Here is a 17,708-nt window from a genome sequence, read left to right on the forward strand (position 1 = left end):
ATGCCCGCAATGTCTGAATTTTTGTGACGGGGTGGGGGATGAGGCATTTTCACTTGTGTGAAAAGATATAACCAGTAAACACAAATATTTTGTTTTTCCCCCATTGGCCTCGAAGTGAAAAAAAAAATGTTGCTTTGCCACGGAGGCAGAGAGGCCCAGGCCACCCGCGACCCGCCTACAACAGTGGCCCCAGCCCCCCGCTTCTCTGCCTTGGTTTCCCCTCTTGGGAAGCTCAGAGGCCGCCGGCTCAGCTGTGACCAAGAGGAGGGTGCCGGGTCAGAAGACCTGGCCCTCCCTGGGCCTCCCCCCGGCTGTGCCCCTCCAGGTCCCTGGGTGCCCGGCCCCGGCCTGTGTGGCTCTCAGGGTCACCGCCCTCCTGCCCCTGCCGTGTCTGGACGAGGGTCCCCAGGGGGCTGGGTCGGTCCCGTTGGAAGGGGTCCACGGAGCGAAGCCGTTTTCTGGCTCTGGGCTCCAAGGAAATGGGGCCTCCCGCTGGGCGTGGGGTGGGAAAGCTGCCCCCCACCGGGTGCAGCTCCAGCAGAGACTGGCCTCCCCGAATCTCACAGCACCTCCCTTCTTGGGGGGCCTCTCGGGACACAGGCCAGGGGTGTCCATCACCCCAGGGCCCAGTTCAGGACTGAGCAGCATGTGAGGGGGTGGAGGGCGGAAATCAGTGGTGTGGGGCATTGACAAGGGCCTCGGGGAGACGGGCACTGGTCCCTACAACCTCCCAGTGGGACGCTGGTCCAAATCTCAGACCTGTCCCTCTGTCTCCTGGAGTCCTGCACATGTCCTTGGAGCTGGTGCCTTTCTGGGCCGTGCGTGGCAGGGGAGGAGGGCCCCTTCTTCCAGAACCTCCCAGACGAGCCACCCCTGCCCCCCTGCGGGGTCTGCGAGCAGGGGCTGGGCCACTCCACAGGGGCTGCCTCCCTGCGGTCTAGAGTCTCCTTTGGAACCAAAATCGCCCACTTTTGCACGAGAAGATGAACTGACTGAGAAAAGGCCAAGATGTGGTGTCAGTCCCCGCTCGTCGGGCTGGGACACTGGGTCTCAGGAGAGCAGGCTGTGTGCCCCGCGCACCCGGCTCCCTTACCGCACCTTCAGTTAAATGGAGGAGTCGCACGCAGGGACCGATGTCAGCCGCACGGGGACCCAAGCAAGGCCCAGAAGATTTGAGAAGCAACCGTTTTCCTCGTTCTGCAGAAACAGGAAGCACGGCTCCCTTGAGGACCCCTCAGCCGGCTCCCTTGGGAAGAAACGCCCAGAAGAAAGGCCTCAGAGGGGCCGAGAGAAATGCTCCGTCCTCACTTTTCACCTGAGTCACGGGGAACGTGAACCCACCCTGATTTAGTTTCCACTTTAAAGCCAACTTGGGATGTTTGTAACCCACACTAATCCCTCTGGGTTGTTTTGTCCTTTCCTCGGAAACGCTGAGCCCACGGGCTTGGATGTACGCAGTGGTGCAAACACAGCACAGTTTGCCAGTCGGAGTCTGCGTCTGGGGCCAGAGCAAGTTCAGGTTTCAGCGTTGTTGTCGCATTTTAGCAGAGTGTTCGCACCCTGTGGAGGCGGCGGGTCATCTCCCGGCCTGAGGAGGGATAGGCCCGGCGCCATGGACCAGTGGGCACAGAGCAGAGCCCTTTAGCTACCAGAAAGCCGGGGTGGGGGGGCACCAGAGCGGTGCTCTCCCCGCCAGCTGTGACAAGCGGAGTCCCACTCCACAATCTAACAGACAGCAAGGCCTCTCATCATGTTGTTTCAGCTAAAGAGGGACCTGATGTACCCATGTGCCGCCAGTGGGCGTGGAGGCAGGTGCGGCAAACCTCCCACGCTCCTTCCCGAGGAAGCGGGACCCCGAGACGCCCCCACTCACCTCGCCGCCATCCCCCCTTTTGCCAACTTCACACAGCCTAGCGCAAAGGTTGTGAAGTTCAAAAACCATTTTTCTCTGAGTTAAACCCCCTCGTGTTAGTCTCCTGGCCAGAAGTCCGAGATCGAGGTGTCGGAGGCTCTAGGAGAGGGTCCTTCCTGCCTCTGCAGCTCCTGCCGGAGGCTGGCAGTCCTTGGTGTTCCTGGGCTTGTGGCTGCATCACCCTGACCTCTGCGTCTGTCTTCACGGCGCCTGCGCCCAGGTCCAAAATTCCCTCTTCTCAGGACCCCAGTCACTGGATGGGAGCCCACCATACTCCAGTCGGACCTCATTTTAACTTGATCACATCTGCAAAAACCCTATTTCCAAGTAAGGTCACATCCACGGGTTCCAGGAGGAAACTACCCGATGCATCTTTGGGGGACACAGTTCAGCTCATAACACCCACGAGTGGCAAGTGACAAACGAGGAGCTGCTCCCGGCGGGCAGAGCCGGGCACAGTGCGGGAGACTGGGCCGGTGGACGATGTCGGACTTGTCCGATTTTATTCCAAAGGCCCACCGTGGGCCGCCAGGCTAAAGGCACAAGCGAGCCCTTGGCCCCCGTGGCCGGTCCCCGTGGGAGCAGAGCTGGGTGTGCTGGGGCCACTCTGCCCAGACGTCCCTCACTTCCTGGGGTCTCTGCCTCCACCCACCCCCCCGTCGCCTCCTCAGAGAAGCCTCCTGAGCGGACCTCGCCCAGCGGCACCCAGCGCTCGCCTCCCGCCAGCCCCGTCACACAACCGGGAAGGAGCGATGTCCTCTGAGTCCACGAAAGGCCCTCTCGCCTCCCTGGCCGGGGCACCCGTCCTGCTCGACGCAGAGCCAGAGATCTTCTCACACCCCGGCTTAACCCCCTGCCATGGCACCCCTGTGGTCCGGGCGCCAGTCCATTTCTCAGCTGGGGGTCAGCTGGGCCGCGGGCCAGGCCCAGCCCGTGGAAGAGGTCGGGGCTCAGGTGGCCTCCTAGCACTGACACCGGTGCGTAACTGCTGCCTGGGGGTTGCAGCCCCGGCCCGGTGAGGGGCCCAGGCACAGGGACAGACAGATGGACGGATGGATGGACGGCACACCGCCTCAGGTCCTCTGGGACCCGCCGGCCCCCTGCAGTCGCCGGGGTCGGGCGTCAGAGTGATAAGGCCTCTCCCCGCCCCCAGCTTTGCCAGGCTCCCAGGCTGCGGGGGGCAGAGCACGGGGGTCTCCACACAGATGGCGTCTGCTTTGCGTCACGTTTCTCCGCTTGAATTTACCCCAAGCCTTGCTGTTCTAAGTGAGGAACAGACGTTAGTCCAAGCATACTCAGGACCCCCAGCTCTGGGGAAGGGAGGACGGACCCGCCCGCGAGTCAGGGTCCCCAGGGAGGGGGGGAGGCGCCCCTCTCCCCCAGTGCCCTGCACAGCAGGGGGGTGGCCGAGGGAGAACTTCCCCCACACTCCCCCGGCACTAGCAGAGCCCTGGGCCCCTGTCGCCCCTTCTCAGCCCTGCCCACAGGCATGGGAACCAGCTTTCCTTCCACGAGGTGCGTGGGAACCAAAGAGGGAAAAAACCCATGAGGCCCCTCACCCCGGCCTCATGGGTGCCCACGCAGATGCTCAGCGCACAGCAGACACCCCGGCAGGTCCCGCATGGAGGTGAGGAGGGGCGGCGGCCCCCCCAAAGGCCGCGCGCCCCTGGGAACCTGCAAGCTAATCCCATCACGGCCTGCTGGTTCCCACAGTGCTGAAGCGTGTTTATCCTCCCTGTGCCTGAGCGATAGTCGGTCTGATTTACGCTGTGCAAAGACCCTCCAGCGGCTGCAGGCCCCTGGGGCGGGCTCCGACGGCTGAGCGGTCCTCTCTCCAGCCGGGGCCACGTGAAAGACGGCTTTCCTTGCTGATTTTTGAGAATTATTGCAATGAATGTTTACCCACGAGATGCTGATTATGAAGATAAGGAGGCTGGAAAGGCCGAGGAAAAAGGGACGCGAGAGGGGGTTGCAAAAGCCCCTCTGGATGGCAGAAGCTCCAGTCGCAGGCTCGGCCGCTGGCATTTGTCACCAAAGTGCCTGTTTTTATTTAAATGGCCCAGAGCAAGTCTCTGACTAAACTAACATTCCCACGCCAACACTCTGCAGCGCCTCTGGTTTTTGGCAAATTTTTTCCTTAGCTGTCAAGGCAGAAATATAGAAGAATTCTGGTCTTACTTAAGGATTGTTGGGGTTTTTTCCCTTCCCCCTGGAGACGTGAAAATAACTCACAGATGTGCCGTACCTGCTAATGCCTGTGCTCCGTTTACCTCGGGAACGCGATTCCCCGTGCTCCCTGTAACCCAAACCCTGATTTCCAGGCCCATTTTCTTTGTAACAGGGGCCGCTGGGGGGAGTATGGGGGAGGGGGAAGCCCTAGACATGTTTAAATGTGTCTGGAGCAAATGGGAGGAAACCCAGGCGGCCCTGAGAAACTTGCTGAGGGGCTGAGGGTCCCCTCGAAGGCCCGCCTGGGGGACAGGGCAGCCGGTGGGGATGGGGGCGTGGTGCAGAGAGTGCGGGGGACAAACGGTCTGAGGGGACTCCTGGCTTCCTTCCAGCAATTCCCGCTGGGGCAGAAAGAGTTTGCTGTGAGAAGCCTATACCTTCCCTGTAAAAATAAAAATGGACTTTTTTTAGAAGGTAATTTCCAGCTATTTTTAACCCCGGAAAGGAAGAAAGGGAAGGAGGGAGGGAGGGAGGGAGGAGGGAGGGAGGGATGACAGATGGAAGGAAGGAAAAGGAAAGAAAGAAGGAAGGAAGGGGAGAGGGAAGTGGGGGGAGGAAGGAGCCTGGCCGGCTCTTCCCTGGGTGAGTGACTCAGGTCTGCAGAGGCTCCTACTGAAGCTTGAGGGATGGGGCCAAGCAGTTCCCACCGCCCCCCGCCCCCCACTGCCCCCCTCGGGGGCCCTTTCTCTTTGGAGAAAGTTCTGAGCTGCAGCCAGCAGGGCCAGCCCCACTCCCAGCCGGCTCTGCAGGGGTCCCAGGATCCCCGGGGGTGGGAGGGGGAGACCTAGACCGGGCTGGGCTCCACAGTCCCCCCAGAGCATCAGTGTGCATAAAGTGGGCAGGGTGACAGCGTCCCTGCCGCAGCCCCTCTGCCAGCCCCTGCCAGGAGAGGTCAGCTCAAGCCCAGCCCCGCCCCACCGGGGTCCCTCCTTGGTTTCAGCAGGCCCAGCCTGGAGTGCCCTGGAGTCTGGGCAGGCTCCTCCTCCTCGGAGGCCGGCTGTCCCCCAGGGGCACCCAGAGGTGGGCCACCGAACCCTGAGTGATCCAACCCCAGGCCCAGTTCCGCCCAGGCTCTGTGGGCAACGGAGGGGGTCGGGGGGCCTGGAGAGGTCCAGGCAGGCCCCTCCTTCTCAGAGCTTGGGAGACCAGGCCCAGGGCCCCCTGCCGTTGGGGCCAGTGCCCTGAGCAGTTAGTCCAGGGGCTCCTGGGGAGAAGCAGGTGGTCTCTGCCAGGGCCTGTGCTCCTCTGGCTGCCCCGCAGCCCATTCCTCAAATGACAAGGACCAGGGCCAGTCCCGCGGCCCTCGGAGCCCACACCAGCTGGGCCGCATCGGCTCACCTGCTCAGGGCGGCAGCTACCTGTCAGGGGACTTGCCCGGGCAACACGCTCCCAGGCTCTGTGCCTGCCTCTGAGATGCTGACCTTCCTTCCTGGGCTTCGTGGGCAGCAGGGCGGTTCATGGCCAACCTGCTTCCTGGCCCTGAGCTGCCGAGAGGCCTTGGGGCTTCCAAGGAGTGACCCCTGTGGGCGGCAGGTGGACAGGACCCTCAGCAGGGCAGGGCCTGGTGCAGGGTCCCGCGTTATGGAGCTGTCTTGGTCTGTCTGCATCTGTTGGAAGGGGCAGGACACACAGTGACAGGTCCTTACATCCGGGACCGCACCCCCCAAGGAATACCGTACGATGGTGCAGTAGTTGGGAGGCCCAGGGGCTCTGTGACACCTTCCTGGAGGAGGTGAAGGCCGATGAGGGTGGGGTCATTTCGGCAGAGGACACGACACAACACGCAGACAGCAGAGCGGGGAACTGACCCACTGCAGGGGGCCTCCCCCATCAGGCCTGGCAAAGCTGGCCCAGGGGAAATGCCGGCACCTGCAGTGGCCCCAACCGGCCCACTCCCAACACAGACAGGTGGGTGCACATCCGGGCCTGGGCGACAGTGGATCCCTGCTTGGGGGGGCGAGGGCGGGCAGGAAGCAAACTGTAGACCCCAGCCCGCCCCTTCCCTTCTCAGGATAAAGGGAAGTCCTCCAACGTCGGCCTGAATCCAACCTTGGGAAAGAAGGTCCAGGAACTAGCGGAGCTTCCACACGTAAGCACACAGGGACGCCCAGCCCGGGGTCCAGCACAGGGGGCTGGGGAGCCAGCCCTGGCCCGTCCACCTGAAGCCACGCCACACAGCCACTGAAACCACGTCCGGGAAAAACGCTCAAACCTCTGGAAATGTTCTGGCTTGGTTTCAAGTAGAAAAACGTAGACAGGACTTCGGAAATCTCTTGATAGTGGAGGAGACTGAGCCCAGGGAGCAGGGATGGTCCCTCAGTGGGCCTGCTGGTCACAGAGTCCGGTGCCGGGCCTGGGCCTGGCTGTGGTGGGGTAGGAGGCTGGACACGTCTCAGGCCCCTGGGCTCTCTCTTTGCAAGCAGTTCAGATACGTTTGACAATTAACTTCCAAAGGTGGACAAGCCCTACCCCTGGTGTTCTGGAATCGTCCCACAGCTGCCCTGGCTGGTATGACCCCCATCCGGTCAGGCCGGTGTGCCCGTCACAGGCCCCCCACTCTCAGGCCCGCCCCCGAGCCCTCACCCCTCCTCCCGACACCCTGTCTCCTCTGCCTCAGGGCCGCCATCACCCACACCAAGCTGTTAGCAGCACATGAGGGCAGGGCGGGAGCGGCCCTGTCGTGGTCACAGACAGCCTGCCACACCACAGGCTTCCGGAGCCCATCTGCCTGCTGCAGAGCCAGGCGGGGACCTGGGTGACCCAGAACCAGTCCTGTCACAGCGTCTCGGAAAAGTCACGTGCATGACGCTACCCTGACCCCCGGGCTGCGGGGGTCACAGGGGCGCATCTGAAGTGCTAGGAGCAGCCATTGTAGGAAAGAGAGGAGCTGGGGCCCCAGGATCAGGAGTCTCAGCCCGGCTGTGCCTCAGAATCGGGGGCGGCTTTAAACATGCTCCCCCCACCCACCAAGCAGGCCGAGTCATGCTGGACCCCCTGCAGGAGGGGGCTTGGGTGGGTTTTCTCTGCGGGGCAGGAATGGGCCACCGTCAGCTCAGCCCATCCTGACGATGGCATCTCTGGAGGCAAGAGACAGGGGAACTGACCCAGCTCAGCCTCGGGTGTGGAGCGTGAGGGCCTTCTCCCCCTCGGGGCCCGGCAAGCTGGACCCTGGAGAAGCACGTGGCCGCTGGACACTCACCTCTGGGAGCCGGGCCTGCAGCCTCACCGCCACTGGTCCCAGGTTCTTCAGACCGCTTGGGGGCTCTTCCTTCAGCGCCTGTGCAGGGGACTTCCCTGAGAACCTGGCCCCAGCGCCCAACATAAGCCAGCCAGGAAGCCCAAAGTGGTGTCCCATTGCCGTACCCTGATTCAACTTCTGCCCATCCCAGGCCCCACCCTCGCACTGGGCTCTGGAACCGGCCAGCACCCCAAATTCCCCTCCCCTCCCTGTTTCTCCTTATCTTCCCCAACATACCCCAACCAGGGCTGCCCCTAGGCTGCCCATCCTGAGAGAAGGTCTCCAGGATCCAGGCCGTGGGGACGCCCCAGTCCTCTCCTCCCTCAAACCCCCTGGCCTGGGAAGCTTGATAAAGAGAGGAGAAGGGGAGGCCAGAAATCCCCGGCCTAATTGGTGAATTTGTGAACGAAAAAGCTCCGTGCCCACTTGCCAGGGCCTGGAGGGGAGGGACGCCCAGCCCAGGCCCTGTCCTTGGCCTCACACAAGCCCCTCCCCAGCCCCAGGCACTTCTGGCTTTCCCAGGGTCTCCTCGGGGGCCCGAGTCGCCCATGGGATATCCCAGGAAGCAGGTGGCACAGGGCTTAGAAGCTTGGGGGGCCTAGCTGCGCTGTCTGTACCACGGGCTAATGAGAGCACCCAGCTCCTGGGCAGAGGCCCAGGGTACTGGGCACAGCCGGGCAGACCCAGGTAAGACTCCCCGCCTCCCCAGCGCCCTCCGCCAGGGCTGCCCCTTGATGGAAAGCTGAGAACTTGCTCCCAAGCCAGGGCTGGTGGGCCTTCACTTTCGGCCTGGGGCCTATCGGCAGAGATGCTAGCTCTGATGGAGGGCACACAGGCAATGGCCCCGGGGGAGTGCCTGGCCGGAGGTCCTCAGTCCATCCCCGGGAGACGAAGGGGCTGTGGTGTGCAGAGCCCTGAGACTGCGAGCTGGAGGGAGGTATGGAGGGACTTCGCAACCCCCCTCTTCCTTCTACGGAAAATCTGCTCCTCCAGGCTTCCTGGCTGCCATTCTATAAACATCTCTGCTGTCTGCAGACGCCTCCTCTCCTGGGCACTGACCCCAAGAGAAGTTACCCCAGGCTCTGAGAAGCGCCCAGCTTCTGGGAGGCGGCAGGCCAGGGTGGCCCCAGCGGCAGCTGCCCGGGCGCCTGGACCGGCTGCCCCTCCTGTGCTCCCAGCAGCAGCCCAGCTGCCACCAGTGCCGCAACAGGTGTGCCAAGAAGGGCGGGCTGGGGTCAGGTGTGCGATCTGCCCACGACCTGGCAACCCCACTCTGCCCACCTCTCTGGGCCTCCCTGGCAAGGGCTGCTCCTCAGCCAGCCTCTGGGATTTCTGCATTCCTGAGGGTTCTCCTGCCCCGGACCCTTTACCTTGCTAGGTCCCTCTCAGCCTTTAAGGCTCCCCTTTGGTATCACCTACTCCAGGAAGCCCCCACCCCCACCCCCACCGCAGGGTGGTGCCCGTACCCAGTGCGAGGCTGTAAACTTTGGTTTAGTAGGGTCTATGGCAGGCATTTTGGACGCCCAGCACTTAACCCGGGCTGGCACAGGATGTCCAAATCTGGCATCGTGGTGGAGAAATAAATCATCTGGAAGGAGCATGTGGGAGGGGCCCAGGGCTGCGTGAGCGCTAGCACCAGGTCTGCTCGGCCCACGGGTGCTTTGCCGGGCTCCTTAGGCTGGAGGCGCCCAAGAAGGGGTAGGACAGTGACCAAGGGGCGTCTAGAGGTGGGTCCCTCCTGGGGGCGCTGGTGCGCAATCCGTCTGGCCAGGCGTCAGGCATTGGCCCCAGGATGCCTCCTTGGGGGCACCCAGAGCCCCTTTCGCAGAGGCTGCGGCCCTGGTACCACCATCCCTCAGGGTCAAGTGCCCCGACCTTCACAGCCACGGGTGTCTGGGCTCGATCTCTCAGAGGCTTAAAGTTGCGACCACGGGCTCCTAAGATTGGAGCCCCGGGCCAGGGGTGCACCCAGGACTGCCCAGGGCGCGACTTCTCCCAGAGCTCGCCTCCCAGAGTCCCCCAAACGGGGCTTCGGCAGCTCCTCCCCACCTGCCGGGGCCCAGCTCCTCGCGGGGCAAGGCCTCCCGCAGGCTCCCCTTTCCCCACTCGCCCCGCGCCTCCTCCGCTATTGAGATGTAAATCGTTGTCAATTGTCGCCGAGCACGGCCGAGGACAGAGCGGATCCTTCCGCAGCCACGGACCAAACTTTTGGCCTCCGAAAACTTTCGAACGAGAAGTAGTCCCTAGGGCCGGGCCCCAACCCCACTCCGCACCGCCGCGGCCCCCAACCCCGGAGGACCCGGGTTCGGGACGCGCGCCCCACCCCAAGGAGGTGCAGGGCTGGTCCGGGCGCGCGGAGGGGCGCGGCCAGCGAGGGGGCGACGGCTGCGGAGGGATCGGCGGGGGCGGGACCCGGGGGCGGGGCCGGCGGGGCGGGGACGGAGCGCACGGCGGCCCAGCGCCTCACTAGTGCCTCGGCCGTGGGAGGGAGCGCAGGGGTGCGGGGTGCGGGGCGCGGGCACAGCGGAGGAACGGTCGCGGGCGCGGAGACGGGCCGGCGAGGTCGCGAGAGCGCAGCGTCGCCCTCCAGCCAGGAAGGAGAGGGCAGTAGCGGGCCGCCACCGCCCGTGGGACAGTCCGGAGCGCGCGTGTGCGCCCGAGCCCCGCCGGCCGGGCGCAGGAGGCCGCCACCGGGCGCAGCGGGCAGCCGGCGGGCAGGCATGCCGCCTCTCCTGGCGCCCCTGCTCTGCCTGGCGCTGCTGCCCGCGCTCGCCGCACGAGGTAGGCGACCGCCCGCCGCGAGCCCGCAACTTTCCGCGCCTTCGGAAACTTTTGGCAGCGCTCTAGGCGCGCGCCCCGGGTGGCTGGGAGGGGGCGGCCAGGGTGGGGAGGGGGACCGGGCGACCTGGGGCAGGGTAGGGGCCGGAGTCCCGGGCTCGGGGAGAAGGACTGACCCTCCCCTGCTCCGCCTGCCCCATCGGGGCGGACTCACGCGGCTTGCTCCTGGAACCGAGTTTGGGGCCGGGTTTGAAGCCGGGCGTGGGCCTCTGGGGGCCCGGGAGACCCAGTCCTGGGCTCGTCCTTCGCCAGCCGCGCGTGGGGCTCGCCGCCGGGGCGGGCGGACGAGCTGCCTACTACTTTTCGGTTTGAATCGAGTCGGTTTTGGTTTCCTGTTGCCTTGGGGCCATTTATCTTTTTTCTTCGCCTCTTGCCCGCGCCGGGGGCGGATGTTGGGGCGTGGAGCGTGGAGCGTGGGGTCCGGGGCGCCGCGCTGGTCTTTACGGAGCCGCACTGCCGGACCCGGCCGCCGGGCGTGGTGGGCAGAGGGGAGTTGGGCGGGCCCGGCGGGCCCGGCCTCCTTCCCGAGTAAGAGAGTTTGCGCAGGGCCGGGGCGAGGGGCGCGGACCCAGGCGACCCCGGGCTCCTGGCCGCCCCGCCCGCGGTGTCCCCTCCCCACGCCGGGTCGCTGCCCCCATCCCAGCTCACAGTTTGGGGAGGGGGGCGTGTGTGCGGAAGACAGCTGCTACTGATGGGACTTTCACTTTGTGGAGTTCAAGTTTGGAAACCTTGCGGGGAGGGGGGGGCGGCGTGTGGGGGGGGCGGTCATTCCTCTCTCCACTTCACGTCAAGAGGATCTCCGAGGAATCGGATGGTGATTAATTCTTCTCTTCCGCTAAAAGTTGGAGGGAGCATTAGCTCCCCGGTTCCTGAAGTTAGGGTTCGGTGTCACACCCCGCCCCGGCCCCCGTGGGGGGCTTCATTACGTAGCCCTGGGAAGAGGAAGAGGCGGGAGCTTGACTGGTTGACCCCTTCCAGGGAATGGGGTCGAGTTCCTTCCAAATGGAGCATCTTCATCCCCCTCCCCTGGGGGTGTGTGTGTGGGGGCTGCCACTGAAGATGCCCGCCCTGGGGAGCTGGTATTGGGTGTCGGTGGAGGCGTGGAGGCGCGGCCCGGTCCCTGGGGTGCAGTCCCGGTGCCCCAGGAGGCGGCCCTGGCGCGACAATGGGCCGCTCTGATTCCTCCGGCCGGCGCTTTGTTGGCGGGAGGGGCAGCGGGCCTTGCAGCTGTCGCATTTTCCCACGAGCGGAGGAGCTGAGTGTGGCCAGGGCTGCCCACCCCCCACTCAGCGCCGCCCCCTCGAAGAACTTGTTTGAACAGCAAGACAATCCTGGTGGTTGGATGGGGGCCTCAGCCCAGCCAGGGTCCCCAGTGAAGATGGGGTGGGGAGTGAGAACTTCGGGAGCGTGGCCCGGGGTCATCCCAGCTTTCCTCCACTGCTGTCCCCGAGGCGTCTCAGGCCACCCGCCTCCACTTGGAGCATGACCTAGCCACCTGCCCCCCATCAATGGGCTCCCCCTCCCTCCATCGCTGACCCCAGAACTCTGGGCGGAATGTTAAATCCCCTTGGGGTTCACGCCAGGCTTCCTGGGGCCCCCAGCAACCGCATGACAGGAGGTGAGGGGTGGGCAGTGCCCCTTGGGGTGCTGGCCAGGCTGACGTCTCCCTTTGCCTCCCCCAGGCCTGCGATGTTCCCAGCCCAGCGAGACCTGCTTGAATGGCGGGAAGTGTGAAGTGTTCCCCAACGGCACCGAGGCCTGTGTGTGAGTATGCGCCCCTGCAGGGACCTGTTGCTTTGTTGGGAGCAGAGCCCCGGCCTCCTGCAGCGGGCCAGCAGGGACAGAACACTGGGCCATTGTCTTCTGGAGGCGGCCCAGAGGCTGGGCGCGGTCACGTGCTAGTTTTATTGGACAAAGTCTGGCAATTACCTAATCACCAGCAATTATGCTGCGTGTGGAGCTGGCCCGGCCCGTAGAGGCTGGAGCGCTCCCTTTTGGGCCACCTCAGGCTCCCGGGGAGCTAGGTGGGGATCGCTGGTACCCCATTTCTTTCCGGAGTCCCTGAGAAATAATTTGACCTGCCGGGGAGGCGCTGGAGCATCTGTAGAGAGGCCCAGCCCTCACCGCCCTGCCAACCGCCCTGCCAACCGGGGGGTACCTCTTCTGGGCAGGTGAGCGCCTCCTGGGCAGGTGATGCCTCAGCAAGAAACTGACAATTTCAAAGCCAAACCCACCTTCCCAGCCCTCTGCCTTCCCGGCCTCTTCTCTCTGGCCTCAGGTGGGGTTGGGGAAGGGAAGTTGGAACTCGTCTGGTTGGCTGTGCCCCCCTCCGTTGGGGGTGGGGGTGTGAGTGTCTGCCAGAAACTTGGTTTCTGTCCTGGCATCTGCAGCTCTGGCCTCCTAACCGGCTGGCCCTTCACCTTCCCAGCCTTGGGTCCTCAGCTGTGAACTGAGGTCTGTGGTCGGGTAATCTGGTTAGAATCTCCTGCCTGGCCGCCTGCCTCTGAGTACCAGTCAGCCTTAGGGAAGTTTTTCTGCTGTGGCTGATGCCCTTCAACTTGAGTTCGTCCCTGATGGGAATGATGAGGAGGTGCTTGCTGGCTGGAGAAACGCCCCCCTCCCCAGGCTGCCGAAGTGGCGCGCCCTCATTCCAACTGCTGAGGACCCATTCCCTTGACAACCCCCAGCCCGGGCTCGCCGCTGCCCAGCCAGTGGGCAAGCAGCCCCTCCTTCCACTGCCTCCTACCCTCCCCAGACTGAAGCCAATTAAGCAGGTCTGTGAGCAGTTTAATGGACAAAGTGCATTGTGTCTTTGTCAGACGCTAATGAATGCGCACTACTTTTTTTTTTTTTTTTGCTTTTTGGGGGCCTTTTTCTCCTGCAGAAGCCTCACCGACGCTTGATGCCCTAAATCTTGTTTCCTTTCATTCAGAGACCGACAGCTGGGATTCAGTGGAAGTGCAGTGCCTATTGTTGGGGAGGTGGATTAATGCTGGGTGATTAATTATGCGTGGCTTCCCAGAATGCAGACTCCTTCCCTGCCGCCCCTCGAGCTCGAGCTCCTGTGTAGGGGCGGGGGGCAGCCTCCGCGTTTCTGCAGAGGGCTTTGGGAGGGTGGGGGGCAGTGCTGTGCTGAGGAAAGTGGGAGCAGTCTCTTGTCTGATCGGGGAGCCCGGACAGCCCGGGGCCTCCCGGGGCCAAAGCTCCAGCCGAGTGTTGCCTGGGCGGGGAAGGGGGTGCCTTGGGGTACATGCTGCGGCGGCTTACTCGCTGGCCTCAGGGGATGGGGGTGTGCTCTCCCACTCTCCAAGCCTGGGCACTTTGGGAGTCCTGCCCCCCAAGACGGCCAGGGACCAGGGCTGTGGTACCGGCCTTTCTCCTCCCTTGGGCCCGGCGCCCCGCCCCCCCCTTGGCGGGAAGCCTGCCTGTCTGGCCTGGCACCCGGCCGGGCTCGGCACACAGAGACCCCATTGTGCACACCCCACAGAGCCACTTGGAAGATGAACGGAAGCGCCGTCCTCGGAGGCCGCACCACTGGGCATCCCGGGTGGGAGGCAAGGGTATCAGAGCTGCGACCGGCTGGCCGGTCCCGGCTCTGCAGAGGCATGGGTCCAGGCTCACTGGGCAGTTTGGGGGGCACTGCGGCCACCCCGGGGCCTGTGCCTTCCCGCTCTTGCCCATCACCCACCGTTGCACGGAGGCCCCGGGAGGTCTGCTCATGGGGGAGGCCCTGCTCTCCTAGCTGAGGGGGAGCCACTTTGTCTCCTCAGAGGTGTCCGGGTGCAGGCTTCTGGGGCCCTGCTGACCTGGCTGTGAGTTCCAGCTTGGCGGCATCCAGCAGGACCCTCAGAAAGTTCCTAGACTTTCTTGTTGACTCGCTGGCTCCCGCATGGCCAGGGCGTGGGAAACGGTGGTGTCATTGTGCCAGGCGCGTTAATAGCAGGTGACTCATCTGTTTCCACCCCAGAGAGAAGGAACCTTCCCCCGAAGCTGCCAGTCAGGTGTCTGCAGGGCTCCGGGTGGGAAAAAGAGGTTCGTGTTGGTGTGAAGGCCCTCCGGGAGGTCACAGAGAGCCCGTGCCCGGCTGGCCAGTGGCCGCGGCGGGAAGGCTGCGTGTCCCCATGGGCGGAGTGCTGTCTCTGGACGTTGGCTGTGTGTGGTGGCCCGGGGGCCGCTGGGGGAGGCTGGTGGCCCGGGGGGCAGGCTGAGGCGGGTCTTTGCGACCCCCTGCGCATCTCCAGCCTCCGTGCCGCCCCATCAGTGCTGAGGAGATACCGAAGTGGGCTCCCCCTCTTTCCCTTTGATTGGGGTGGCAGTGTGGGAAGGCCTCTGGGGGCTGCCATCTGTGGGGTGAGCGTGCGTTTTCCGTCTGAAAGGCTTGTTGGTGGGGGGGTGCTGCCCGGTGCTGGGCTGGAAGCTGAGGCCCCAGGATGGCTCAGATGCTCCCCCTGCCTGCGAGAAAGTCAGAATTTTACCGGGACGTCTTCCAGGTGATTGCAGAAGTGGGGTGCACCGTCGTCGCACCCAGAGTACCTGGGAGGGAAGTCCGGCCAGCCAGCGTGTGGCGGCCCTCAGCTTTGGCCGATCCTGTATTTGAGGCCTGGCTTTGCCGCCCAGTGGCTTCGTGACCTCAGGTCATCGGGTCCCTGAATCCAGATCCCCCCCCCCCGCCGCCCAGTCTGTCATTCAGGGCTGACCCACGATTGATCTCTCAGTGATGCATAAGGTTGCGTAAGAGGGGCACGTAGCAGGCACCGGGCCAGGGGCCGTTTCCTCCCTGTCTTCTCCTTTTGAGTTGATGCTGCTGGTTTCAGGATCCTCATTTGAGGGTGTTTAGTTGGCTAACGAGTTAACTCAGAGAGCCCGAGAGGTGCGGCCTGCTGGGCGCGAGCGGCGTGCTGCCTGGGAGGCGCCGGCCAATGCGGAGACTTCATCGCCCGCGATGGCTCCTATCAGTGCCTCTTCCTTGTTCGCTTCTGCGGTTCTGCGCGCCTGTCGCGTGCTGGGCTCTGTTCTGGACTTGGGCACCGTGGGCTCAGGGCAGACACGGCCCCTGCCCTCATGGAGTCCACTTTCCGGTGTGGGGGCAGGAGAGGCAGCGTGAGCACGTGACGTGTCAGGTGGAGGCGAGCACGGTGGGTGGGGCTCAGAGCAACCCCGTAACCATGGGATCAGGCATGTAACGGAGCACAGAGAAGGTGGCCCTCGGCCCCAGCATCACACAGTGCAGAGTGGAGCCCAGCCCTAGCTCTTTCTCCAGAGCGTGTGTTCCTAACCACTGCCGCATCCTGCCTGCACTGCCCCGGGCCCTCGCTGGCCCTTCTGTGAGGAAGCAGGGCGGGGACGGCAACTTCCCTTAAAAGAGGAGGTTCAGAGGGTCGGGTGGAAGTGACTCGGCTGCCCGGCTGCAGAGGGATGGAACGTTCTGCGTCTCTGTCACCTGGTCCGTCTGTTTCCAGTGAGTCACCTGCGAGCCTTGGGCGAGGCGTGGGGTGGGGGTGGGGGGAACAGGTTAATTCTCATCCTCGCTCCTAGGCTGAGAGCAAACAAGGTCTGTACAGGACTTCCTCTGTTTATGCAGAGCCCGGGCTCCAAGGACGCAGGGTTAGAAAAACACACGGTAAACGCACAGCGTCAGCTAGAAAGCTTCACCTCCTGCCTCTGACCGCACAGGGACATCCAGGGACACGCGATCTCTGCAGGAAGGTGCCTTCTGGGGCCTGGCCCTGCCTCTGTACAGCAGCCAACGTTTTTCCCATTGAGAAAATAATAGTGACGTGTTTTAACAAAGAGAAAAAAGGAAAACTGTGCCCTCAGCTGGAAGAGAGTGGGGCAGGGCAGACAGCTGATGGAGAAGCTCTTCATCAGGACAGCTGAGTGGGGTCTGGCTGGCGGGGGGCGTGGGCTGCGTGCTGGGACCCCGGGAAGCTGGAGTGGAGGGCCGGGGGGGCAGGTCCGGAGGGCGTCACGGCTCCACTCCCCGAGTGCTGGGTGGCGGTCCGAAGGTCCCAGGAGAGCTGGGACTGGCTGTCTTCCTCATTGACTGTGACCCTGATGGGTGGCCATGGCTGTCGCTGGCAGGTGGGGTCCACTGGGCAGTGCCGGGCTGGGCTGAGGGGCTGCACCCTCCTGGGGTGGGGAGGGCACCTTTCCTCCTTCGTATCTTGTCTATAAATAGTGAAAGGATGTGGCTCTGCAGAGCTGATTGAGCGCCCTGATCACTTTCCTCAAGAATGTAATGATGAGGCCTCCACACACAGGCAGCTGCTTTTATCCGGCCTCAGAAAACCCCCGGCAGACTTTTCCTCTCCAGGCTCGTGCCCCCTTGGGGTGGTGGCCAGCTCTGCTTTCCTCTAAACCCCCAGTTTCCCCAGGTGGGGAAAGCTGAGGCTGAGAGATGAAGAGGCTGGGAAAGGGGGTGGGGATGTGAGGCCAGCTTGCATCAGCTTCTGCCTTCGTGTACGGGCATATCCAGAACTTTTCAGACTCTTTCCGGAGGCTTTAATGAGTGGCTGGCTCCGGGGCATCATGACTGTGGGTCAGGATGTGTTTGACGGTCCCGAAGCTCCCGGCGGGGCTGTCTCTGGTGGGCCCCGCCTCGTGCCCCGCCGCAGACGACCTAGCAGATACAGAGCCAGCTGGCTCTGGTTTGCTGTGCCCCTTCGGACTCGCGTCTCCTTTCTGGGCCCCAGGTTCCTCCTCTGTACGTGAGGGTGTGGGGTTAGGTGGCCCCTGGAGCTCCCTTCCAACTGCATCCCCGCAGGACCCTGGGATGTGCCTGTAGATGGTGGCAGTGGGCAGCAGCGTGGTGGGAGAGAGGTGGAGAGGTGGCGTGGAGAGGTGCCCAGGAGTCAGACCTGGCTGTGCAGCTGGGCAGCTTCTGCCGGTCTGGGGCCAGCTCTGGGCTCTGGTGTCCTTACCGCCTGGCCCGCTGGGCTGGGGACACACCCACTAGAGAGGGAGCAGTGATTGACAGGTACTGCAGAGGAGGGGCTGGCGGGCAGAGGAAGGCCCTTTGCCAGAGTGGCTTCTGTTGGCTTCTCCCCCGGCATCTCCTTCCTCGAGGCCTTGCCACCCTCCCCGACTCTGCTCTCTGAGAGCACGGGGAGCTGACGACTAGATCGGGGGGATCGATATTTGCTTTTAGGTGGTCCGTTGCACACATCTTGAGTTTTATGATTTTAGCTGTTTAACGTGTACATTTCAGTGGCATTCGGTACATTCACAAGGTTGTGGACCCATCGCCCGTATCTAGTTCCAGAGCTTTTTCATCACCCGGCGCAAAATCCCATACCCATTAAACAGGCACTCGCCTTTCTCCTCCCCGCCAGCCCCTGGCGAGCACCCGTCTGCTGTCTGTCTCTGGCGTTACCTGTTCTGGACGTTTCACACGCGTGGAACCGTGCCTCTCCTCTCTCTTACCCGTCTTCGTTCACTCAGTGTGCATGTCCATGCCTCGCTCCTCTGGGCGCCTGAGACTGTCAGGGACTG

General features: G+C 63.7%; 2 protein-coding genes across 3 annotated transcripts in view; one reads left to right on the top strand and one right to left on the bottom strand.

Moving 5' to 3' along the window:
* Window positions 1-2,391: 2,391 nt before the first annotated feature.
* On the bottom strand, window positions 2,392-10,896 carry LOC132523168 (uncharacterized). The gene is made up of 5 exons (XM_060153730.1): window positions 10,372-10,896; window positions 7,341-7,443; window positions 5,563-5,748; window positions 4,444-4,523; window positions 2,392-3,845 (listed from the first exon to the last, which is right to left on the bottom strand). The coding sequence occupies exons 3-5, from the start codon at window positions 5,746-5,748 to the stop codon at window positions 3,479-3,481; spliced, it is 633 nt and encodes a 210-aa protein (XP_060009713.1). The 5' UTR covers window positions 7,341-7,443; window positions 10,372-10,896; the 3' UTR covers window positions 2,392-3,478.
* The window catches only part of NOTCH1 (notch receptor 1), a 46,919-nt gene continuing 39,111 nt past the window's right edge, over window positions 9,901-17,708 (top strand). Inside the window, exons 1-2 of one of the 2 annotated variants that reach the window (XM_060153729.1) lie at window positions 9,901-10,160; window positions 11,900-11,981. In XM_060153729.1, the coding sequence (XP_060009712.1) occupies window positions 10,100-10,160; window positions 11,900-11,981 (143 nt within the window). In that variant the 5' untranslated portion in view covers window positions 9,901-10,099. The remainder of the gene's footprint in view (window positions 10,161-11,899; window positions 11,982-17,708) is intronic. The other variant, XM_060153728.1, reaches the window with a different exon arrangement.

The sequence above is a fragment of the Lagenorhynchus albirostris genome, chromosome 7 (genome assembly GCF_949774975.1).
Source record: "Lagenorhynchus albirostris chromosome 7, mLagAlb1.1, whole genome shotgun sequence".
Classification (NCBI taxonomy): Eukaryota; Metazoa; Chordata; class Mammalia; order Artiodactyla; family Delphinidae; genus Lagenorhynchus; species Lagenorhynchus albirostris.

What these genes read in the sequence shown, in the direction of transcription:
- LOC132523168 (XM_060153730.1), bottom strand. Translation starts at nt 5,748, where the DNA reads ATGCAGACAGACCAAGACAGCTCCATAACGCGGGACCCTGCACCAGGC. An exon ending in CACGAAGCCCAGGAAGGAAG is followed by an intron (nt 4,524 to 5,562) that starts GTCAGCATCTCA and finishes TTATTTTTACAG; the next exon opens with GGAAGGTATAGGCTTCTCAC. An exon ending in GCCAGGAGTCCCCTCAGACC is followed by an intron (nt 3,846 to 4,443) that starts GTTTGTCCCCCG and finishes CGGCCTTTCCAG; the next exon opens with CCTCCTTATCTTCATAATCA.